The sequence below is a fragment of the Amblyraja radiata genome, chromosome 24 (assembly GCF_010909765.2).
Source record: "Amblyraja radiata isolate CabotCenter1 chromosome 24, sAmbRad1.1.pri, whole genome shotgun sequence".
In the NCBI taxonomy this organism is placed as follows: domain Eukaryota; kingdom Metazoa; phylum Chordata; class Chondrichthyes; order Rajiformes; family Rajidae; genus Amblyraja; species Amblyraja radiata.
Genome location: NC_045979.1, coordinates 26748653 through 26774479, shown reverse-complemented (window position 1 = coordinate 26774479; position 25827 = coordinate 26748653). Strand labels below are relative to the sequence as shown.

The following is a 25827-nucleotide window of genomic DNA, read 5'->3' as shown; positions in this document are numbered from 1 at the left end:
CACGCCCTTTTCTGGAGCATGTTGAATGAACTGAGCAATGTACTTTGCCTCTATCCGCAGGAGATATGATGACCCTGCTAATGAAGAAGGACACATTGAGTGAAGAGGAGACACAGTTCTACATAGCCGAGACTGTGCTGGCCATTGATTCCATTCACCAGATGAGTTTCATCCACAGGGACATCAAGCCAGACAACCTGCTCCTGGACAGCAAGGTATGTGCTGGGTAACACACAAATGTTGTAAAATACACTCAGTAACATGCACCTTCCACTGTGACATGCTTATGTACTGCTCGCAAACCATATAAACCCATCTCCCAGCTAATCACTTGCAGCGGTTACCCTGGCACTGTTTTAAATAGCCACATAGGTGCCTGGATTTTGCAAATGCAAAAATGGAGGAATCCTTCGGGAGCTGTAACTTCAATTTAAAGTGAAGTCAACCATTCCAAACTAAAGAACAACAAAATAACAATTTAAAAGATATATATGATGCCAAGAATGTAATAAAACAGCAGTAGGCAGCATTGTGGCACAGATGGTAGAGCTGCTGCCTCACAGCGTCAGAGATCCTGGTCTGATACTGACCTTGGGTGTTGTTTGTGTGGAGTTTGCACGCTCTCTCTATGACTGCATGGGGTTTCAGAATCAGAATTAGAATCGTTTATTGTCATTTGGACATAAGTTCAAACAAAATTACATTCTCTGCAGTCAAAACAACAAACAAAAAAAACCAAAACACACAATTACACAATTCCACACAAACATCCATCACAGTGAATCCCCAAACACCTCCTCACTATGATGGAAGGCAAAAGTCTTATCTCTTCCCCGTTCTCTCGCCCATTCCTCTCCCGCAGTCAAGCAGCCAAACTGCTATTGAGCCCATCAAGGCTCGTGATGTTAGATGTTAGAGCCCCCCCCCCCGGCGGGCGATGGTAATTCCCGCGGCCGTTTAAGGCGCACCGGGCGATGTAAGGCCCCGCTCCGGGTCGATTTAACCCCCTCGATTCGGGCAGGGGAAGTTTGCCGTTGCGGGAGCTCCGAAAAGCGGTCTCCCACCAGGGACCCGCGAGCTCCCGATGTTACCGTCCACAGGGCCTGCAGCCAAAGCCTCCAAGCTCCGAAGTCGGGTCGCAGCCGCGCGCCACCACAGCGCTCCGCACTCCGAAGTCGGCCAGCTCCGCGATGGTGAGTCCGCAGGCACTGCGACTGGAGCCCTAGGTCGATTCCGGTTGGAGGGCGCCGGCTCCACGATGTTAGGCCCAACAACAACGGAGGCTCGACAAGAAAAAAGTCGGGTCCCCGTACAGGGAAGAGATTAAAAAGTTTCCCCCACCTCCCCCCTCCCCCCCCCGCCCTGCACATATACACAGCTATAAATAATATAAAAACTAAAACCAATACATCCACGTAAAAGGACAAAAAGTGGCTGTGGTATGGCAGTGTTGATTTACATTACAAAAAAGTGCAACTGATTCTTGCTGTGTGTTTACCCAGGGACACGTTAAACTGTCTGACTTCGGCTTGTGCACAGGACTGAAGAAAGCTCACAGGACGGAATTCTACCGCAACCTCAGTCACAGTTTGCCGAGCGACTTCAGTGAGTAGATCGTGTGGGCTAGCGGTTTATTGGTTGAGATCGACATGTTGCGGTACATTCATAAATGTTTCCAGTTCCAGGAGGGTTCCCTATGGCTGCCTTTAGTTGCATGAGCTCTGCATATTAAGCCAGATGTTTGGGAATGATAGATGATAGAGAGCTCAAAAACAAAGGGAAAAAAACAGCTGATGCCTGAAATCTGAAACTAAAAATGTTGGATAAACTCAGCAGCCTGTGTGGAAACAAAATAGAGAGCCTAGTGGACAAAAGAACACAAGGTGCTGTAATAACTCAGTAGGTCAGGGAGCATCTCTAGAGAGCATGGGTAGGTGACTCTCCATGTTCTCCAGACATGCTGCCTGACCTGCTGAGTTACTCGAGCACCTTGTGCCCTTTCGTGTGTAAACCAACAACTGCAGTTCCTTGTAACCGTATTTTGATTGCCTGGTGTAGGCTTCTGTACATCCTCGACAATGGATTGTGTATTAAAGTAAAAGGGGAAGTCACGTTTTAATTGGAAAGCATACAATAAATGGCTGACCCTTGATATACAGAGGGATCTTGGGTGACACGTCATAGCTCCCTGTAAGTGGCAATACTAGTAGATGGGGAGGTAAAGAAGGCCTGCGGCATACTTACCTTCATAGGAAAGGGCATGGAGTATAAAAGTCCTGAAGTCATGTTGCAGTAGTGTAAAAGTTACTAGGGCAACTTTTAGATTGTTACTAGACTAAGTGGGACCCGTTGGGTCCCATGGTCACACGGGAGGGCTGGTCCCCCAACGCAATATTCCACCTCTCCACCAATTTCAATATTGGTGGTCAGTGGGGGGGGGGGGGGGGGGGGGGGGTGGCTTTCTGGAGCGCTAGTATGGGTGTGGGCCAAAGGGACTAATTTTCCAGAGGGCTAGTATGGACTGTGGGCCAAATGGATTCTTTGGCTGGCAGCTCAGTCACTCAGACCTAGTGTGTTAGCAGCTTAGTCACTCAGGGCTGGTGGGCTGGCAGTTCACTCATGGCTATTCCTTGAAACTCCATTTCAAGCAGAGTGCAGGCCACCAAATTCAATTTCATACCATTTCAAGCAGAGTTTTCAGGCCACCAAATCCAAATTCAATTTCATATCATTTCAAGCAGAGTGCAGGCCACCAAATCCAAATGCAATTCCATATCATTCGGGGCTGCCTCAGCGGAGGAGGACTGTGAGTTAGATAGCCAAAAATCATAGCATGGTAGTTTTTTTTTGGTCTAAAATCAATATACAGTGGAGACAGGGAGTGGTCAAGATGAGACTTTTAGTTATATAGATTTTAAAAGAAAAATAGCTTCCTGGACATTAGTTCTATACAGGTGACCAAAGGACCAAACTTTGGCTTTTTCGAAACAACAGTTTAAAAGTTGTAGATGCTGGAATTCTAAAATTAAAAACAAAATACTGGAAACACTCAGCAGGTCAGGCAGCATCTGTGAAGAGCGAAAAACAGTGTTACTATTTCAGGTTGATTAATGACCTTTCATTAGCTGAGAGGATCAACCTGAACCATTGACCCTCGCTCACCACAGATGTTGCCTGATGTGCTGCGTATTTCCTGCATTTTTGTTTTTTGTGCCTCTCTTCTTTTTCCCCTCTACCTACAGAGATCGTTTTGCTATCAATTTATTTTGGCTCTCTTACTCTCCTGACTAAAACAAGGAAGATCGCCCCTTTTGTACTGGGCTGGGGTGTGCCAGTGAACTAGAGGGAAGGAGAGGAGCCTGATCCCACTTTGTCCTCTTTACAAGAGCAAATACTGTCCAGCTGGCAAGGGTGAGGAACACCTTTGATACCCAATTATCCTCATTTCCAGACTAAATGTAGCTGCAATTGTTATCCTGGCTGGGAAAGCTTAACTAGGGTCAAACAGGAACTAGATGCATCTTTGTAGCAATTCTTCCCATGCCTGGTGTTCACTCAGACAGCTTAATATGGTATTATAGGACTAAATACTGACCGTGCTGCTCTTGGTGCTCATGTTGTGTACTAAACCCTGTGCCCCTACAGCGTTTCAGAACATGAACTCCAAGCGGAAAGCAGAGACCTGGAAGAGGAACCGGCGACAGTTGGTGAGTGCAGGCTGTGTCGGTGGAGAGGTCGGGCAGTGGGAAATGGAGAGGTGTCAGCACTGGCTCTTGGAACCACATCAATAATGTTAGAGGTTCCAGCTGAGGACAGCCATGATCACATTGAATGGCGGTGCTTGCTCGAAGGGCTGAATCGCCTACTCCTGCACCTATTGTCTATTGACAGTAACTTTGTTCAGGCACAGACACAAAAAGCTGGAGTAACTCAGCCCGTCAGGCAGCGTCTCTGGAGAAAAGGAATGGGTGACCCGTCCGAAGAAGGGTCTCAACCCGAAATGTCACCTATTCCTTTTCTCCAGAGATGTTGCCTGACCCGCTGAGTTACTCCAGCTTTGTGTGTCTATCTTCGGTATAAACCAGCATTTGCAGTTCCTTCCTACAAATGTTGTTCAGGGCATGGGGGGGATGAGCCGAGAGGTTGACGTCCATTTCAGTTGATGTATTTTAACAAGGGGAGATAACTTGTCACACACCTGGCTACACTGTGGCTCACCACCCTCCGCTCTGGTGGCACTGGTCATGTGTTCATATCAGATTAGTTTGAAGGGAATGACATTTAAGGTGCGGATACATCATTTCCTAACTCCTTTCTTTGCCTTATCCTTTGTCCGATCCCCAGGCTTTCTCCACAGTAGGGACCCCGGATTACATTGCACCTGAAGTATTCATGCAGACCGGCTACAACAAACTCTGTGACTGGTGGTCACTTGGAGTCATCATGTACGAGATGCTGATCGGTAAGGTTGCTCTTGACTACTGTAGAAGGTGGGGCGCTGTGGGAAAATGGGATGATTCCCTCCCTTCAGGTGACTGTGTAGGAAAAACCCCAGTTGTAGGTGTAGCTAGTTGTAGGTGAAGAAGGGTCCTGACCTGAAATGTCACCTATCCATGTTCTTCAGACATGCTAAGTTCCTCCAGTACGTTGCATCATCTTTTGTAAACCAGCATGTGCAGTTCCTTGTTTCTGCAACTTATAATCAACCATTGAGCTGTTGTGCATGAGCACTGAGTTTGTTGCTGTTGTACTGAGGCATTGGCTACCCACTGCAGGCACCTCATAAATCTGGAGAGATACTGCTGACACAACTTCTGCAAAATCCTCCAAAGCCACATGCAGGATGAGCGAGCTAACATTAGTGCCCTCTCCCAGGCCACTTAGGCCCGCATCACACTCGGTATCTCTTGGAAGACCATGCCGTTTTGCATGCCTAAAACCAGACTCCTGAAATGAGTACTCTATGCATGGTCATGGCAGAGATTAGAAACATAGAAAATAGGTGCAGGAGTCAGCCATTCAATATGATCCTGACTGATGAGCCAAAATCAGTACCCCGTTCCTGCTTTTTCCCCACATCCCTAGATTCCGTTAGCCCTAAGAGCAAAATCTAACTCTCTTGAAAACATCCAGTGAAATGAAGGGCTGAATGGCCTACTCCTGCATCTATTTTCTATGTGTCTATCCAAGTCACCCTGCAGCCTCATAGCATCTCCTCGCAGCTCACACTGCCACCCAGCTTTGTGTCATCCGCAAATTTGGAGATGTTACATTTAATTCCCTTGTCTAAATCGTTAATATATATTGTAAATGACTAGGGTCCCAGCACTGGGCCTTGCGGCACCCCACTAGTCACTGCTTGCCATTCTGAAAAGGACACATTAATTAACCTACCCCCAATACCATGTGCTCTAATTTTGCACACTAATCTCTTGTCAAAGGATTTTTTAAACTCCAGATACACCATATCCACTGGCTCTCCCTTATCCATTCTACTTGTTCCATCCTCAAAAAATTCCAGAAGATTAGTCAAGCATGATTTCCCCTTCATAAATCCATGCTGACTTTGACCGATCCTTTCACTGCTTTCCAAATGATGGGCTACAGAAAGGTTTGAAAGCCTCTTATAATGTGTAATGTCCCACTGCCTCGTGAGAATGCCTGATCCGTGACCACTCAAAATGGAGAATGAGCAATTATAGATGGCATTGAGATCACTGAGCCCATTCATCAGCAGCATGCAGGAGCCCAGTATCAAAGGTGGAAAGAACTTGCCATCTCCCAATCCGGTAGCTGCCGGTCCTATCAAGCCGTTTCTGTCCCACCTGTGGCCCAGTCTGCAGTTAGATCTTCTCAGCTGCCTCGAACCCCACAAAGCCGAGGCACCTATTTGTTAAATCATTTTCTATAAACAGCACGGCCTGTTGCCCTAGTAGATGGTGACGAGGAGTGAGGGCATCGCTTGTAAAGACATTTGTGCTCTTTGTGTACATGGTATGAACTGAACCCGATCTGTGAATGTGTTTCATCCCATGCACTTGGTCCTGCCTTAAATACCTGTGGGTTGTTTCCTTTCAGGTTACCCACCCTTCTGCTCAGAGACTCCCCAGGAAACGTACAAGAAGGTGATGAATTGGAGAGAGACCCTCACATTTCCACCAGAAGTCCCCATTTCAGAGAAAGCAAAGGACTTAATTCTGAGGTAAAGGACATAAGCAGAAAGGACATCAACGGCGCCTTTTCCTGTCTAGCCCCTTCCCACACATTTCAACCGTGTGTGGAAGCTACATTGCATCTGCTGCAGGAGTCATCGATGGGATTGGGTAAAGGGGCTTTTACTCTGCATTTCCTATTATACCTGACTTGGTGACTACAAAGTGACTGGAAATAGCCTTGTGTACATCCAGTGTAACAGTGCCAACCATCTTGAGCCCAGCAATCTCTTGTAACTTTATTTTACAGTCACCCTATTCATTCTGTGCTCAAGTTGATGGTTCTGCTGTAGTGACCAGCGGTATCGGTCTCTGGTAACAAGTTGTTCATTCTCTCCAGGACCAGGTTGACACAGGTAGAGCTGCTGCCTCAAAACTCCAGTAACCCAGGCGCAATCCTCATCTCAGGTGCTGCCTAGGTGGAGTTTGCACGTTATCTGTGTGATCCTATGATTTGTTCCAGGTCTTCCCATATTCCAAAGATGTGGGAGTCAGACGTCTAACTGGCCCACTGCCTCTGGTTTGTAGGTGAATGGAAGAAGATGGTATGCAGGGAATGTTGGAAAAATAAAATGGGATTGATGGTAGCGTGGACCTGGTGGGTTGAAGGGTCTGTTGCAATGGTGTGTTTCTCTATGAGCTCTCTTTGGAACACATTAGCTTGTCTCGCAGCCTTACCATTAGCAACATGTTGCACAGACAGAGGCTTGATCTGATTTCAACTGTCACATCAGGCCAGCCTGTATTCCCCTATCATCTTCCACCATCTCCCTCCCTCCTTCTCACTGCTACCTAAAACGAACACATTTTTTCCAGTCTGAAGAAGAGTGTGAACCAAAATATTGCCTGTCCATTTCTCTCCACAGATGCTGCCTGTCTAGACAGGTTTCTCTAGCAGGCTATTGTTTTACTCCAGATTGCAGCGTCTGCGGTCTCTTGTGTGTGTTTCGCAGCTCTGATAATCTTGGAACTGAAACATTTCTGGTTTCTCTTTTCACAGATGCTTACTCTTGGCTGCATTTTGGTAGCAGTTTTCTCTTTTAATAGCTCTTAAGCAAAACTGCCAAGTCATTTTGGATCATAAACTGTGTCAGTGTAACTTAACCACAGTTCAATTCTGTACGTCTAGTTGAGATTATAGGACTTGATATTACAATCCCTACTATAATTGGCACCTTTTTAATATCTTGAGTGGGGGTAGAGGTAAAGACTTAATTGGGGTCATCAGATGGGCACCCTCCTTGGTGTTTCGTTGATAGGCCCACGACACCTCCAGAGGGCTCAACAGCAACAGCTGGCGTCCTAGGTGCGCTCCCCTCCGTTTTACCACTCTTGCTGGTCATTTTGCAGCCCAGTTGGAGTCCTTCCTCTTCAGCCACAGCCAGTTGCTGCTTTGCTCGGCAGCCTCCGACAACGACCTGAAGGCTTGCCGGAAGGCTTGTCCTCGAACTCCCATTCCCTGCAGCAGTCTGGTTGTTGACATGGCTACAAACCCTCTACAACCAACCTCTACAAGGAGTAGCTGGGTACGGCAGCCACGTTGCTCTGCCTCGGCTGCTAAGTCTGAATACTTCAGACATTTGCGTTCATGTGCTTCACCAACTGCAGCCTCCCAAGGCACAGATAACTCCACGATGTACAGGGACTTCTGTGAGGTTGACCACAAGATCAAGTCTGGCCTGAGATTAGTTGTGATGATCTCTGGTGGAACGATGAGCTTCTGGTCTAGATCAGCCTGCATTTTCCAGTCCTGGGCAGTGTCCAGGAGGGTCGGTTCCTTTCTTGAAAATGGCTTCTCTGGAAGTTGTCCTGCCTTTACAAAAGGGGTGGTGTTCGAGAAACCAGGCGTTGAGGGGGGAGGGGGGGGGGGGGGGGGGGCATTGGTGGTAGTTCTCCTTCCTTCCAAGGTAATCGCCAGTTGTCACAGGACCTGATTGTGCCTCCAGGTGTAGCGGCCTTGTGAAAGACTGGTTTTGAAGCCAGTGAGGATGTGCCTTAATGTTGCTGGGGTTTGGCAGAGAGAACATGATGGATCTTCTCCAAGCCACTGGTTTATGTTCTTAGGTGTTGGAAGTACATCGTAGGTGGCTCTGATGATGAAGAATTAAATTTAAGTTTTTGGTTTGCTTTTCTGCATTGTTGTGAAGAGGCGCTGCCTCTTTCAAAGATTCCTAGCCGTACTTGTAGATCCAGTTGATGCAAGGTCAGGATTTGAACCCGGGTCTCTGGAGCTGTGAGGCAGCAGCTCTACCAGCTCTGTCATCCTGAAAGCTGAGTTGGTATGGAAATAGAATTTGTTACCACGTGGAACAGTGTAGGTGAATAATGGTTTAACTTAATGCACAGCTACATAAGGGTAAAGAGAATTGATGACAGGTACAGAAGTGTGGGGGAATATTAGGATTAATTTAGTGTTACATGTTCCTGTCCTGGTGATTTCCTGCAGTCATTCTGTAGGCAGCAGAACTGTATAACTGTCACTGTATTACGGTTCAGTGTTCCTAAATTGGGAGGCGCCATCCTGATTGCTGCCTGTTGCCCCTTACTGGACAGATGAGGACAGGCTCTGACGCCTCTCGTGCCTGATGAATGAGCACGTGAGTAAGATATGAACCGGTTGCAGTTGCCCCTGTACCTGAACCTCAAGGAGAGATGGGAGGAGATGCTACGATAGGAACCTTTGTCATGAAATCCTGCTTGACTTGTGGACCATGTCCCTGCTGCTTGTTTTACCTTCCGACGGTCTGTGATCCTCCAGGTTCTGCTGTGAATCTGAAATGCGAATTGGGGCCAATGGAGTGGAGGATGTGAAGAGCAATCCGTTCTTTGAATGCGTGGACTGGGAGCACATCAGGTGAGACTGAGAGCCCAGATATGTATTGGTCCTGTTCCATGCTGTATGTTTATCTTATTCAGTTCCGCCAAATTGTCTGTTGATGAATTTTATAAAATTTTCTCTACGTGGGCCATATTCAATAACACTTTAGATTGGGAATTAGAGAACCAAAGTTACTTTGGAAATTGACGAACAGAAAAAGAAAGCTGTCTTGGATTTAAACAATGTAGGGGGGAAAAAAACAATTTCCATGTAGCCTCCTTGTAGTACCCATACATCAATGTTTCTTAAGAACACGGTTACTACTTTAATCACTGGTGGCTATTGAAATTGTGAAGAATCACCTCACTCCAAATTGCGCAATGATACTCTATTAAACAATTTTACATGTAGTCTTCAATATTTTCTAGCTTACAGTAACAAAAAATAAGCATTATTATTGAAAAGACCTATATTTCTGAAAACCTTGAAGGGGAAATATAACTATTATTGCAGGTCTGAAACACTCTAGCTCCTAATCCCCTTCCCCCCACATTGCTACAATTGTCTTCATAATGCAATTTTCTACATCGCCATTTAAAAGACATCTGACAAGGTGGTTGCATAAGAAAGGTATAGAGGGATTGAACCAAATGCAGGCAAATGGGACTAGTTTAGATGGGACATCTTGGTCAGCATGGACAAGTTGCGCCAAAGGGTCTGTTTCTTTGGCGTATGGCTCTAACTATGTCACGAGGTTTCTCAGGAATGTAACTAGTTATAGCAGAACTACCTGCTCTCGGGATTCCAGATTTGCCTGCCGCTTTCCTCCCTCTGTCATCATTCTCACGGATGCATTTGCCTTCCTTCTTGTACGTGAACACATCATGCGCTCCCTCATTCCTCAGCTGCCGGTGTGTGTGACGCAGGCAGTTCCTTCCTGACTGCTGGTGGACGTTGGGTATTCTGAGCCTGCAATCTGCTGCGGTGCACTGAGAGATGGGTGCACTATGAGATCATCTGTGCCCTGTATGAATGTGGCGTACACCCTCTGAAGATGGATAACCTTGTTAATCTCCCCCTAAATCCTCATGGTTTTCTATCCTCATTCATTGGAGTAGTTTCTCCAGCAATTACCTGGTTCTAATCAATTCTTTGTCAACAGGGAAAGGCCAGCAGCTATAACAATTGAAATAAAGAGCATTGATGATACATCGAACTTTGATGAATTTCCTGATTCGGACATCTTGCAGCCTGGTAAGGATTTCAAGGCGAGATGGCTTTGTCTAACAGTAAAACTCCATAGGTTTGCCAGAGTTGGAGGGCTTTGTCTGTGCTACTGTATTACAAAAAAAGCATTTTTTTTTGGTAATACAGTAGCACAGCGGTAGATTTGATGTCTTATAACATTAGAGATCTGGGTTCAATCCTGATTACGGGTACTGTCTGTACGGAGTTTGTACGTTCTCCCGGTGACCGCGTGGGTTTCCTCAGGTGCTCCGGTTTCCTCTCACACTCCAAAGACGTGCAAGTTTGTAGGTTAATTGGCTTCTTTAAATTCTAAATTGTCCCTAGTGTGTAGAATAGTGCTAGTGTACGGGGTGATCGCTGGTCAGCACAGATTCGTTGGGCTGAAGGGCCTGTTTCCTCACTGTATCTCCCAAAGTTTAATGTGAACTTGTGTAAGTAATTGATTCGATATGGAGCCTAGATCTGTTAGACCCTTTCACTGGGCAGTGGGTGAGATTCACAGCTTGGCTCATCACTCTCTCTGAGGACCTGTTGATATTTGAGTTGATGTTAACTCTAAGATCTTTGTGAGATCAGAGAACTCTCACACCTGCATTTTCCAGTCAGCGCAGCTTAAATAGTGTGTTAGTGTAACTTTATTCCATACCATGTGCTCATGAGGTGAAGGGACATGAGATGAAGGGGTTTGAAAAGGTACACTGTATGATGGTTTTATTATTTAACCGTCCTGATTTATCTGGGCACATCAAGAGCTGACCAGGCTATCCTGGGAAATATATTTCTAAATGATTCCCTGCATTAAAAGTGAGACCTTTCCCCAGCTATGATGGAACCCTGTTTCAAAACCCGTTCACTCTGTATGCTGCCAGTACCCAGCATCCTGAACAATGCCCAGTGTAGCCAGTGGTCTGCCCACACTAACCAGGGGCAAAGTGGTTGCCCCTTCTCAGCACCACTGATACGAACTTCACGTGTCCCTATCGAAAGCATCTGTACAAATGCTCTCCTTCAATTTTTTGGTGCAGTGAGCAACTTGCTTTTCGATCCGTTGTACCTCTCCCTGCTCTTTGAATGAGTTACCCATTTAAAGCCACGACTTGCTCTTTCTCCAAAGTCACAGAATTTTCTCCCATTTTGTTCTCACTTACTTTAATTCCCTTTAAAATCTGCTTCCACTAGCCTTTGCGTCCGTGTGGTATAGACCACTAATTAATACAAGTGTGGTTGGTGATGGGTTGAAACCCAAACACCCTTGCTCCTGTAAATAGTGTCACACTTGCCTGATATCCCAGGTAGATTTACATGAAGCTGATGTGTTTGAATATGATGCAGTGTTTTCTGATGTTCTTCCCCAGGAGTATCACAGGCAGGGCTAGAGAGTAGTGGTAAGAAGTGCCTGTCCTCAAAGACAGGTAACAAGCATTTTATTCCCCTCAACCCTTACTAAAATATACTGGTCCATTGCTACAGTGCTTTAATATTTGGAGCAGCCATTTGCTAACCTTTGTTTCTCTGGTCTCTGGGGCATGGAAGACATTTGCTGATCCAAAGGCAATTATAGCAGGGCAGAGGAACATAGAAAATAAGAGGGGAGTGGAACTTTTGGCCGGTTCCATCATTCAGTTCGATCATGGTTGATCATCCACTTCAGAAGCTTGGTCCTCCTCTTCCTTGTATCCCTCCATTGCTTTTACATTGAGAAATATTTCTATCACCACCTTGAATATTTTCACTTTCCTTTGGGAGTGAATTCCACTGCTTCCCCACCATCTGGATGAAGAACATTCTCCTGATTTCATTCTAAATGACACACTTGGTATCCTGATTGTGGGATCTGTGGGCCTGGACCCTGGCAATTGGGAGCATCCTCCCCGTATCTAGTCTGTCTGGACCTGATCAGTCCTGCTATGAAGTCTCTCTGCCCCATCCCCTCTATTCCCTCTTCTCCACCACCACCAAGTCTTCCCCAGCTGTGAACCTAATTTTACATTTTCTTCCCTCATCAAGTCTTGATATTTCTTAGAGTAGTTTAGACCAAAGCACTGATCTCTGCAGCATTCCTCTTGTCACTGGCTACCATCTGGAAAAATACCTGTTTATTTCTGTTATCTGCCACCTATTCTCAATCCATGACAGTATATTACCCCCATTCCCACATATTTTAATTTTGCACACCAACCTCTCCTGCAAGACTTTATCCACATCCACTGGTTGTCCCTAATCTACAGTATTTGGCTCCTCAAAGTAGGTTTGTGAAATAAACTCAAGCTTGCTTTGTCCAATCTTGGTAATGCTTCTTTGTAATAGGTTCGAGCATTTTCCCCATTACTGACGCAAGATTAACTGGTCTGTGTTTCCCTGTTTTATCCCTGTTTAAGTAGTGGTTAAACTCTTATTTCCAGCCTCTCTCAGGTCAAGGTTTGTTTCCGACACATTGCCCTCTCCTCCATTGATTCCAATATTTGAATTGGTAAAGGGTATTATTGAAGGTGGGCCACTTTATTTTAGAGGGTGGGGACTCAAACCTGGAGTGACGATGTGAACCAGTGTTGACTGCTTGATGCTGTTGACAAACTACATCAAGACAGCTCTGCACATGAGGAAAATGGGTCCCAGCGAAAGGCTGAGGGAGGTGGTGAGTAGGAAGAATGATCACTTGAGGATCTGCAGACTGAGGTTGCAAATACTGTGCCAAGCCCACAGCAGTGCCAATGCAACAGTAGGTTATCCACGTTAGATGATAGTAGAACTCAGCTAGTCCCCATTAACTGTGTTAGTGGCAACAGTCAGGGCATTGACTCTCCCCACAGGAGCCACAGTCCTGTGCTCCGACCAGGAGCTGATGTTGAGATATCCTGCACTTTATACAAGAGAAACAAAGTAGTAATTAAATGGCTCGCTCCTTGTGGTCTATACGGGCCAGTGAGTGTGCGACTGGACTGATGGGTACCATCTTATGCCAGTGTGTGCCCTTTGAACGGGGTAACAAACTTCTGCTGCTGCCTGCTGCAAACTGCTTCTAACCCGTCTGCCTGCAAGTAACAGCAAGTTTATGGGGCAGCGTGTTCAAACAGTACTAACTTCCACGAGCAACTGGGCCTGTACCTCAGCTTGGTTACTTATCTAATCAATGTTCTCACTGGGATTGCCAGAGGCCGATGCTCGGGGCACAGCTCCAGGGTTGAGTATGAGGCAGAGATCTGTTTGAAAATCTGGAATTACTCAACATCCCTCGCTGACAGGCTTGTTAGACACCGGAGTTGTCCTTGGGTGGTGCCCAGGCATCGCTGGGCACAGACTGGCCACCAGCAGGCACAGATTTGTAGCTACACAAAAATGCTGGAGAAACTCAGCGGGTGCAGCAGCATCTATGGAGCGAAGGAAATAGGCAACGTTTCGGGCCGAAACGTTGCCTATTTCCTTCGCTCCATAGATGCTGCTGCACCCGCTGAGTTTCTCCAGCATTTTTGTGTACCTTCGATTTTCCAGCATCTGCAGTTCCTTCTTAAATACAGATTTGTACAAAGTTGGATTGAAGTTGGATTTGTAGCTCATGACCTGGGCACCTTCAGGGATAATTCCAGGAGTCTCACTCAAATGAACTTTAGTCAGAAATCAATATGACTGGTGATCCAAAATAAAAACTAAATGCTGGAAACACACAACAGGGTATTTGGCATCCGGGGAAAGAGAAACAGTTAATGTTTCAGGTCAAATACCCTTAAATCAGACCTGAATTGTCAAATGCCCTTAAATCAGACCTGAATTGTCCTTTCAACTGTTCCCTCCTGACCCGAGTGCTTCCAGTTTTTGGGATTTTATTACACACCTCTGGTTGTGTGGCTTGGTTTCTGGGCCCTGTTGCATGGTCTCAACCTGAAATGTTCAGTTCATTCCCCCACAGATACTGCTCAATCCACTGAGTTCCTCCATTAGTTTGTGTTTTGAACTGGTGTACAATGGATAAACAGGACCTTCATGCTGGGACATCTAGAGAATAGCACACACTGAATATAAGCACATCTAAAGGTCTGCCAGTAATTGAATAACTCCACACTGGTGACTTACATAGAAACATAGAAAGTAGGTGCAGGAGTAGGCCATTTGGCCCTTCGAGCCAGCACAGCCATTCAATATGATCATGATTGATTATCCAGAATCAGTACTCTGTTCCTGCGTTTTCCCCATATCCCTTGATTCCGTTAGCCCTAAGAGCCATATCTAAGTCTCTCTTGAATACATCCAGTGAATTGGCCTCCATTGCCTTCTGTGGCAGAGAATTCCACAGATTCAAAACTCTGGGTGAAAAAGTTTTTCCTCGTCTCATTCCTAAATGGCCTACCCCTCATTCTTAAACTGTGACGCCTGGTTCTGGACTTCCGCAACACATGGAACATATTTCCTGCATCTAGCCTGTCCAATCCCTTAATAATTTGGGGATTTTGCACTTTGGGGGGGGAAATGAATGCTTTTGTTTTAGTGAATACTTGTCAAATATTAACTCATTAAACCCAGTGCAGCGTTGCACAGTCAGTAACCAGCCTGAGGTCCACATCACAAGGCGTTTGTTCTGCTGTTGGGAGAGGGTGGGAAGCTATTTACTGGAATTCCCTCTGTTGTGGGACCAGTTCACAAACGGCAGTGCAATTGTAAAAGGATAATGTGTTTTTAGACTCGGGTATCATTTGTGGAGCTTGCTTGTTGCTGCTCTTGTATAATCTGTCATGAAGTTGAGACTTTGTCCTCATGTATTTCTTCCCTTCCAGTTGCAGTGAGCAACCATTCAGAGTCGGATTACAAGAACAAGGACTGGGTCTTCATCAACTACACGTACAAACGATTCGAGGGACTGACTGCCCGAGGAGCAATCCCCTCCTACATGAAATCCGGAAAATGACAAACTTTGACCCCAGGGGCTCACGTCATTGCTTTAGTGCCTATCTTTTCTTAGCAACTCGATTCATCCTTTGGTGGAGCCTTACTGCTGTGGATAGTGACAGTTGTGAAGGACTGAAGATTTTATTCCTAATATCCAGATATCTTGTAATCTCTCTTCCCGTGCGGCGGCAGGGCCGGTAATTTGATGGGAGGCAGCCCCTGACCTGTGGGCTGCCTGAATCAGCCCCTGACCTGCGGGCTGCCTGAATAAGCAGCACTGGTGGTGGATGGGTCAGTTGGATTCGCAGGACAGGTGCATGCCTGGAGTTGGAGCCTCTGCCTTTCAATTGTGCGTTCCCTGCCTGACTGCCCAATCTACACAGATTCCTCCTGCCCTCCAGCAATGGTGTCCAATACGGAGCTATGTGGCGTTCCTGTCATTAACCGCTCCTTGGTGGGTGGGTCAAGGGCATCTTATTTCTCCCCCCCCCCCCTCCACTCCTGTTTTCTGTCCAGTGTAGGAAGCAATTATTTGTGACATTGAAGTTTGTCAGCATTGTGCAAATTCTAGTTCCTGCCCCGGGTGAAACAGACGCAGCCCAGTGCAGACAGCAGTGTAATGAGGTTCCCTGCGTAAAGAATGGGTATAAATCAGCCCAGTGATGGGCAAGGCAGCCAGCCTGTCCACAGCTGGTCAGCTTGTGCGTGGCCCATGCATATCTGGCAACGTACATGGCTGCAGGTGCCCAGCTGGATGTGCACACTGGCAAACACACAGCTGCCCGACAGCCGATCCGTTTGCTTTGTGCTGATACTGGTTAGTGCCAGCTCCCATTTCTGTTAACGACTCTGCAAATACCAAGGTACTATTCCCATCATGTGTTTTTATCTCTTATCTGGATACATTTAATTGGACAGGGTTCGTAAAGAACTCTTTGGTGATTCCTCCTTTCTAACTCCATGCAGTTTTTATTATTTTATTAGGGGAGCATTTATGGTTAGTTCTCGTTTGTAAATACCGGTTGTGTGTTTGTGCCTGTATAGAAATGTTTGCCTGATTTGGCTTTGTTCTCGGGAGGAGGGGCATGGGATTGAGTCTGGATCTCTGCAGGCTTGGCTGAAAACTCTCCTCCCTCCAAAGCCAAGGTCTGCGTTGCAGTAATACCTCACATTACAATGGGTATGTGTTCCTGGAAACCATTATGTGAAATTTCATTAGAGCGGCCATTTTATAATGTACATATAGTTACGTAGCCAAAAATAGGGGAAAGTCAGGGATGAACGTTGGGAGGCCCAAGAATGGATTTTGCTGCAATTATTTTTTTTGTTATATGGGGCTTTGGAATCTGAGGTATTATTGTCTTTGTTTGTAGTTTGTGCACCAGCTCCATTGTGGATGGGCTGATAATTGAAAGTACAGTCTCTCTATCCCCATTTAATCTTGCATAGTTAATTGGAAATCCCTGCTCATTTTTCTCCTTGCTTCTCTCCACAACCACACCCTCTCCCCCTTGTCTTGACTCGACTGAACTTCCAGGTCCAGTATTACTTTATAACCTAGTATATCATTTGCTTATAGAATGCCCACACATTTTTTTTCAGTGCCACTTCACCTATTAGGGGGCAAAATATAAAAATCCATGATGCTGCTACATGTGGACCAGATATTTTGGTAATTGCTGGCCAATGATATGCTGAAAGCGCTTATGCTGTAGAGCAGTCACTTTTTGTTTAGTCTTCCTTAGTTCTAGCTGTGTCCTCGTCCTGGGCAGCACTCGATACCAGAAGGAAGTACAGCATGCGACCTGCTGCTTCCCAAAGGCTTTCAGCAGAATCAGAGTCTAGGACATTGCTGATGGTTGGGTTTTGGTATTTCTTGTACTTTATTCCGAGAACATTTGTTGAATATGTTATGATGGAGTCTTAACAACTGAGATTAAGCAATGGGAGGAAAATTAATATTCTTCCCCGTTCCCCCCTCCCCAAATCTCATCACTGCAGGCTGTTATCCCCTTCCTCCCAATGGTCGGTTCCACTCCTTCCCAATCTCCCATCCCCCTTTCACTGGGATGATTTGAGGATGGTTTGTTCCATTGGTCTGGGCCTCCAGCAGGAGGGTATTAGTTTTGGTGTTGGGTGGGAGTGAATGTCACCCTCACTCCCTGAGAGTGGCTGGTGAATCCTAAGCCCATGGGCTGACTTGCAACTGAGTGGCTGATGTTGAAATTGAATGGTGTTTTTTGCAGGAGATACTCAAACACTGCACACTAAAGGATGTTCTCTTCAATGTAGTCCCGTGATGCTTTGACATGCTGTTTATCCACCACTAACTTCAATATAATAGTTTCATGGGATGTTGTAGACCTGACTCAAGTTCATGTTACTGGATGCAGATATTTTCTGGTGACCATCTTTGGGCTCTGTGGGACAGCAAAATTAACAGCAAATTTAAACTCTCAATACATTTCATTGAAGCGGGGCTGCTCCTCTGAAGCAGCAGTGTGTCCTGCGATTTCCTGCTCTTTACCTTTCAGCCCGACTCTGGTGCTCTGTTCCTCACCCTGAGTGAATGAATCCCGGTGGCACTCTGCCTGAAACCATAGGCATAGAGGTCTGAGCGATTCGATCTCAGTGGGACTTGCGCACATTATCGGTGTTCCACTGGTGAAATATATCACTAAATCTGAGGGGGAAGTTGATGGTCACAGCAGAAGAGGCCTGCTGTTAGTCTTAGCAATGGATTTGTCAATCCTAATACCCAACTGGAGCTGCAAATTTCCCCCGCCCATTAATACTATGCAAATACTGAACTAGGTACACATCTCCACAACGGTCGGTTGAGGAGATACTCAAGATAGCCTCACAAAGTTGGCACCATCTCCCCAAGGGAGGTCAGAGGAGAAAACAGCTTCATAGCCAGTCTGGAGTTAAATGAAGTGCTTTATCTGGACTTCCATGTCCAATGGAGAGAGTGACTGCAGTTTATCCTTCAGTACCTGCAGGGTAGGTTTGTAGTTTTGGCTTTGACGCCTCTCAGTGGTTTGAAGCAGGTCAGTGGATGAAGTCTCAGAGGAAGGGATGTGTTTGTGACCAGTGTTGCTGGGCCTGGGAGTGATTTGGGATCTGGTGTAAGTATTGTATAAGTTGCAGAATTGCTTTTTATGAATAGCCACCTACTTTCTTTAAACCTGTATTATAAAAGACATTTTACATAACATCAAGTCTCCTTGAATTTTTATGCTGTTTCATTCTTTTATTGAAATGTTTGTGAAATGTAATTTGTACACTTTGATGGTTGACTTTATTCTGGACTTGCAATTATGTGCCATTCTCTGAGTGCACAGCCTGGGGTAGACACATAAACCAACAAGCAAGCGTGGGTACTTAGGGGAATTGGTCAGTGCTTTAGCTGGTTAGGGCAGTCCATATTACACACACCTTGCTCAAGAGGCAGCCTTAATATTAAATTGCACGCTTAGTGTACTTAAAAAAAAAGTGAGGGTGGTGGGGCAGCATATTCTCAAACCCTTCGTTGTTTCCAATGCTCTAGGGTTTAGCCAAAGGATCAAAGCAAAGGCAAGCAGCAGATGCCCATGATCATTTTTGCCCCCTCTGGTGGCAGTTGTGAAACATGACATGTGCATTTCTTTTTTTCAACATCCATGGAATCCTCGAGTAAAAACAAGCATTACCTCTACCTCTACCTCTATATAGGGCTGTTAGTCTTGCATTTTGAAGTGTGTATTGATGATGCTAAATTAAACACAGGAATCTCTAGACATAATTGTCCTTCTGGTGATATAATGACAACTGATACACCTTGGGACTAGCCTTGCTGATTAATTTCTACCAATTAATCTACAACCAACCTAGATGTGAAAAGGTAAACGGCAGACCTATTCCTCCTCTCCACTCATTACTTCAGTATTCCTTCCCTTAAGCTATTCAGCTCAATTTCCTCCCTCAATGAAAATAGCAGGGATACCAGTGAACAAATGGGCAAAAGCCCGTGGCAGCATCTTGGTGCGTAGCAGCTACATTGAGCAGCAGGGCTCTAGGCAGCACTGTGACTGCGATCTGATTGCTAGCAGATGGAAGAATGTTTAATAAACTATAGGGCTATGGATAATGAGGTAACTATTACAGACATTAAATACAAGTGAGACAAAAACATTTGTTACAGAGAAAGTTCTGCTATATTAATGTAAGCTCAAAATTGGGTAAAATACCAAGTCAATGTACACTGCACAAGCTTTTCTTTCCACAACCTGCTTTCATAAATTATTCTTGGGCAGGCCCTTGGAATTAAGGACGCCTTCCACCCCAGCCCCAGTTGGGGCTAATGTACTAATTGTAGACTCTTCCACAGATGGGTGCAGTTTACGTAATGGTACACGTTTAATCATGCATTACCTCAAAATATTTAATGGAAGTGAAAATCAGTTGCAACTATTTAATGGGAATTAATGAATTGCCGGGATATATGATAGAGCTGATATCTGCCCCAATTTGGTTCTGTGGCTCTAGCAGTGTCCAGCCAAATGATTTGAAGGATGTACCACAGAAGAACAAAACAGACATTAAAACCCCCTTGGGGCAGTGGGACTCATTGGGGTGGGAAGTGTTATGTGAAACAAGGGAGCTCTTTCCCTTGAGCAAGGTAAGAGGTTTCAGAACATGAGTACTTTGTTGTGACGGGAGTAAAAATCTTCCTCTCTGGGATTTGGAGATGAAGGCTTGCTCTTGACATTCAGTATATTGAAGGGAAAGACTCGGACAAATTTCTTTACACTATTGAAATTTAATGTTTGTGATTGAGGCCTTTTCTTTTGGTGTTTTGAAGCAGATGGAGAAACAGCTCCAGGAAGAGGGATTAGTTTTAGATTATTCTTGGAAAAGGTCCAGATTGCTAGTCTGTGCTATAAAGCTGGTGTGGGGACAGGAGTTAGCCAAAGCCTTTCAGTGCACACAATAGTAAAATGTAATTGGAACTTGCTGGAGCACAATGGCCACACACTAGTGGCTCACGTAGCTACTGGGGCTTACATTGGGTTCTCAAGTTTTTGGATACTAAGGAAATTGGAGGGGAGGGGAGGGGGGGGGGGATATAAAACTAACAGAAAAGCAGAGGATCTATCATTGTATTAAATAGCAAAGCATCCTCGAGGGCCTGCTATTTCAGATTAACTCCCATTACGAGTCAGAAATCAGCCCTTTGAGCCAGCACCACCATTCAATATCAGTACCCCGTTCCTGGTTTCTCCCCATATCCCTTGATTCCGTTAGCTCTGGGAGCTCAGTGTCCTTGTGTACAGTTTTTTGTAAATATGTCAGTTGAAAGAGTAAGTAAAATGTCTGTGACATTAAACAAATAATGTGTCCACTAGGTACAATAGACATCCCAGAAAAAGAGGAAGCCACAGTATGATGTTAGTGGATAAACTTAAGGGAATTCAATTCTGAAATATCTAGAATCCGAGCCTGCAAATGAGCAATGACCTCAAATTCAATAGAGTTTCTTCGTCCCAGAAAATTGGAATTTAATGCAACACTTCATCCATTAAGTAGGAAAATGCTGCGATTTCTTACTGTGTTAATAAGAGTCATAGTAAATCAAGTTTGTTAATTTCTGAGAAAGGGTCTCGACCCAAAACATCACCTATCCATGTTCACCAGAGATGCTGCCTGGCTTGCTGAGTTACTCCAGCACTTTCTTTTTTTTGTAAACTAGCATCTGCTGTTCTTTATTTCTACTAAAGAGTTAGTGCATGGGTGAGGAGAAAGCTAATATGCACAAATAGATTTTAAAAAGGTACTTGATCAAGTATCTCAAAGTAATACAAGGGGACAAAAACACATGGGTAATGTGGAAGTTACAAAGCTTGACTTTGTAATTACAATGAGGTAGTCAATGCAATGTTAGCTGGGTGGGGAAGTGGATTGATGATGTTGGTGGATATTAAATTGACCTCAAAGCTAGCTCAAAGAACATGATGGGGGGGGGGGGGGGATACTTTTGCAGGAAGAACACTTACAGCAAGTGTGGATGTATTAAACCCAGGAGGTCATTAGGTACACAGCAAGCAATTCTAGAGATAAATGGGATTGAACACTTATTACAAGCACAGTGGGATACAAGAATTAAAAATTCTAAGACTGTGTCTAGTGCTGCTCTCCATATTGAAGGGAGGATACTTGCTTGGGCTGAGGAATTGGGCAATGTAATTAAATGCAATATTCTGCATGGGATTGACAGGGTCGAGGTAGAGGCTTGGTCAAAACTCTTCAGCAAATAACAGGGCATATAGTATAAATAAGAGGGTGGCTTCAAGGTGGACAATTTGACAGTATCATCAAATGGCAGTTACCTGGTTTCAACAGAAATTAGAATGATGTTTCCAAACCCCATGATGTCCTTGGTTCAATGAACTGAATTCTAAATGGTATGGGAGTGGTCAATTCTATTTGCAGCCAGGCTGCATGGTCTGGAATGTGCCTATAAACAATCTTGTCACACAACTAATCAATATTGTGACCAAAACTCCAGTGTTCACCAGATGCTTGTCAAGGCCACACACTCACTATTGGCAGCAGATGTGATAAGATAGTAGCCACGCTGTCACGATTCACTGACTCAAGAGCATTTCCACTACCTGCAATGCAAGTTAGAATTGTGATAGAATACTCTTGCTTTCCTGAACGAGTGGTGTTTCAACAACACACAAAAGGTCTGATACTATCCAGGTCAGAGCAGCCTATCCAGCAGGCTAAGCATTTGCACACTGTGGCTGCAATATTGTGTTAAAAATGCAATACTGTTAGCTCTGGCCTCTGCCAATAGTGTGCCCCTTGCCTAGTGAGGACAAGAGTAACACCACCATATCTGCAGGTTCCCTTTTGTTCAATATGAACTTGATATTGAAATGGTTGTTTCTTCAGTGTCATCAAATTCAAAGGCTGGAGGAAGTGGAAACTAGTTGCTAAATTGGATATGTTCTTGTTGAAAAGTGAAGCATGTGCAAGGACATTCTGTATGAGAATATAGATTGATATACAGCACAGAAATCTGTCCTTTTGTCCAGCTTGTCCATGCCAATCAAGATGGCCCATCTAAGCTAGACGTATTTGCCTGCTTTAAACCTTTCCTATCCATATATTTGTCCTAATGTTTTATTGTACTTACTTGTGCAGCCTGTTCCATACGGCCACAACCTGTGTGCGAAAGGTTGCCTCTCTCACCTTAAACCAATACCCACTAGTACAGTTTTCCCTACACTGGGGAAAAGGCTACATTCCCGCTATCTTGTGATTTTATACACCCCAATAAGATCAGCCTCTTGTGCACCAAGGAATAAAGTTCTAGCCTGCTCAACCTATGGATTATGCCCTCGAGTCCAGGCAACATTCTCAAATCCTTTCTCCACCCATTCCACTTTAAATTTGCCTAACCAAGTTAGTCCCACTTGGCCTCCAAACCTTTCCAATCTATGAATCTGTCCCAGGTGTGATTAAACATTATTGCACCCACTCCTCTAGCCAGTTCCCAATGTGTCAAGTAATATGTCACAAAAGCACTTCACTAAGTGGAACTTGGCTTACAAATCAAGACCTGTGCATCTCTCCCCAAGCTCAATGTACAGTGCCCTCCATAATGTTTGGGACAAAGGCCCATCATTTATTTATTTACCTCTGTACTCCACAATTTGAGATTTGTAATAGAAAAAACACATGTGGTTAAAGTGCACACTGTCAGGTTTTATTAAAGAGTATTTTTATACATTTTGGGTTCACCATGTAGAAATTACCACAGTGTTTATACATAATCCCCCCCCCCCCCCCCCCCATTTCAGGGCACATGGCTTCACAGGCATTTGTAATTGCTCAGGTGTATTTAATTGCATCCTTAATGCAGGTATAAGAGAGCTCTCGGCACCTAGTCTTTCCATCACCTTTGGAAACTTATTGCTGTTTATCAACACGAGGACCAAAGTTGTGCCTATGAAAGTCAAAGAAGCCATTATGAGACTGAGAAACAAGAATACAACTGTTAGAGACATCAGCCAAACCTTAGGTTTACCAAAATCAATTGTTTGGATCATCATTAAGAAGAAAGAGAGCACTGGTGAGCTTACTAATCGCAAAGGGACTGGCAGGCCAAGGAAGACCTCCACAGCTGATAACAAAATAATTATCTCTATAATAAAGAAAAATCCCCAAACACCTAGCAGACAGATCAGAAACACTCTTCAGGTGTGGATTTGTCAATGACCACTGTCCGCAGAAGACTTCATGAACAGAAATGCAAAGGCTACACTGCAAGATGCAAACCGTTGGTTAGCTGCAAAAATAGGATGGCCAGGTTACAGTTTGGCAAGAAGTACTTAAAAGAACTACCACAGTTCTGGAAAAAGGTCTTGTGGACAGATGAGACGAAGATTAACTTATATCAGAGTGATGGCAAGAGCAAAGTATGGAGGAGAGAAGGAACTGCCCAAGATCCAAAGCATGCCACCTCATCTGTGAAACACGGTGGTGGGGGTGTTATGGCCTGGGCACGTATGGCTGCTGAAGGTACTAGCACACTTATCTTCATTGATGATACAACTGCTGATGGTAGTAGCATGATGAATTCTGAAGTGTATAGACACATCCTATCTGCTCACATTCAAACAAATGCCTCAAAACTCATTGGCTGGCAGTTCATTCCACAGCAAGACAATGATCCTAAACATACTGCTAAAGCAACAAAGGAGTTTTTCAAAGATAAAAAATGGTTAATTCTTGAGTGGCCAAGTCAATCACCCGATCTGAACCCAATTGAGCATGCCTTTTATATGCAGAAGAGAAAACTGAAGGGGACTAGCCCCCAAAACAAGCATAAGCTAAAGATGACTGCAATACAGGCCTGGCAGAGCATCACCCGAGAAGACATCCAGCAACTGGTGATGTCCATGAATCACAGACTTCAAGCAGTCATTGCATGCAAAGGATATGCAACAAAATACTAAACATGACTACTTTAATTTGCATGACATTGCTGTGTCCCAAACATTATGGTGCCCTGAAATGGGGGGACTATGTATAAACATTGCTGTAATTTCTACATGGTGAAACCAAAATGTATAAAAATGGCTGTTATTAAAATCTGACAATGTGCACTTTAACCACATGTGATTTTTTTCTAGCACAAATCTTAAATTGTGGAGTACAGAGGCAAATAAATAAATGATGGGTCTTTGTCCTAAACTTTATGGAGGGCACCGTATTAAGACAAAATGTACGAGATGCAGAAGTCAGTCAGAGATCCCAACCCTGCTGTGATCAAAGTCTCTTAAGTGCTGCCACATGTAGGAATGTCCTTCCCCTCCATAGCTACCACTCCGGCATAGTCTTATGATGCCGGGACCGGAGCTGATGTACCCGTTTTAGATTGATTGCACTTGCCTCCTGTGTGAACAAACCGATAGATTTTATTCATGTATCAAAGTGCTGGAGTCGGCAGGTGGCACCAGGAACTCTCTGGTCAGTACTTGATACTGCTCCTGATCACAGTAACTGTTTTGTACCTCATCTGCTCGGTGCACAAAGAGCCCGTCAACACCATGAGAATGCCTAGTCTACCACGATAAATACTCCAGGGCACGACTGGGAAGGCTGTTTGGACAGCCCCACCTGCCGCCCATGGCCCATTCGGGAGCCGTGTCAATGCTCTGGGTTTTCTGCTACTCGTGGACTGTGTCCCGTGACTCCTTCTTGAGGTGGGCCCAGGATGTCGAGCTCGTCCACTTGTGGGTGATGTGGGATGCCGTGGTCCTGGGGAATGTCGGCAGCGGCGGAGGCCAGGTTGGTGATGGACTTGCTTCGGACGCACTGGAAGTCAACGTGCCTGCTTTTCCCCTCTTCCTTCTCCCAGGACATGTGAATGAAGGGGCGCTGCACGTAATTGTAGATCACCTCGTAGCGGCCCCCTGGTCTCAGCTTCAGCTTCTCTTTGCAGGTCGGGTAACCTGGTCAGCAGAGAACAAACATTAACTAGTTAGTCATCTTTGAGGTGTTCGTTGGATCCTTCTGAGCACAGATTCACTGTTCAGTTAGCTTACACAACAATCTCATTGCATTCCTTGCACATGCAAGACTTCAGAAAGTGCAAGGCTTTCCTTTCCGGACATGTGGATGGCACATTGTCTCCACTGTCCGCACAGACTGAGGCATTACCCATTCACTAAGATATTCAAACAAGATCCCATCTTTCCTCTCGGGTGAATGGATGAGATTCCAAGATGCTAGAAAATTAAGAAACAGTTAGACAGGTACGGGGATAGGACTGGTTTAGAGGAATAGGCGGCAAATGCAGGCAGGTGGGACTTGTGTAGATGGGACACGTTGGTCGGTGTGGGTGAGTTGGGCCGAAAAGCCTGTTTCCACGCTGTATGGCTATGACAAAGAGGGGCAGGGAATTAATCCCAGTGTCCTTAACTGGAAGTTCAATTGTCATGGGAATTTTTAACCTGTTTTAATTGGGCAAATTGAACTGAATACGTTTATCGGCCAAGTATTCACATACAAGGAATTTGCCTTGGTGCTCTGCCCGCAAGTGACATGACATACAGTGACAGTTAGGAATGACACATAAAACATTAAACATTAATAATAAAATATTATTGATTAAAC

At 45.0% G+C, this 25827-nt stretch overlaps 2 protein-coding genes across 15 annotated transcripts in view; one reads left to right on the top strand and one right to left on the bottom strand.

Moving 5' to 3' along the window:
* The window catches only part of LOC116986915 (serine/threonine-protein kinase 38), an 80164-nt gene extending 61793 nt beyond the window's left edge, over window positions 1-18371 (top strand). For 4 of the 5 annotated variants that reach the window (XM_033042711.1, XM_033042714.1, XM_033042712.1 and 1 more), the window contains exons 7-15: window positions 61-215; window positions 1503-1605; window positions 3646-3707; window positions 4345-4462; window positions 6079-6202; window positions 8971-9066; window positions 10193-10284; window positions 11634-11690; window positions 15045-18371. In XM_033042711.1, the coding sequence (XP_032898602.1) occupies window positions 61-215; window positions 1503-1605; window positions 3646-3707; window positions 4345-4462; window positions 6079-6202; window positions 8971-9066; window positions 10193-10284; window positions 11634-11690; window positions 15045-15175 (938 nt within the window). In that variant the 3' untranslated portion in view covers window positions 15176-18371. The remainder of the gene's footprint in view (window positions 1-60; window positions 216-1502; window positions 1606-3645; window positions 3708-4344; window positions 4463-6078; window positions 6203-8970; window positions 9067-10192; window positions 10285-11633; window positions 11691-15044) is intronic. The other variant, XM_033042715.1, reaches the window with a different exon arrangement.
* A 6235-nt stretch (window positions 18372-24606) lies between these two features.
* LOC116986913 (BTB/POZ domain-containing protein 10-like) overlaps window positions 24607-25827 on the bottom strand; it is a 47840-nt gene continuing 46619 nt past the window's right edge. For all 10 annotated transcript variants that reach the window (XM_033042703.1, XM_033042706.1, XM_033042705.1 and 7 more), the window contains one exon: window positions 24607-25163. In XM_033042703.1, coding sequence (XP_032898594.1) covers window positions 24859-25163 — 305 coding nt within the window. In that variant the 3' untranslated portion in view covers window positions 24607-24858. The remainder of the gene's footprint in view (window positions 25164-25827) is intronic.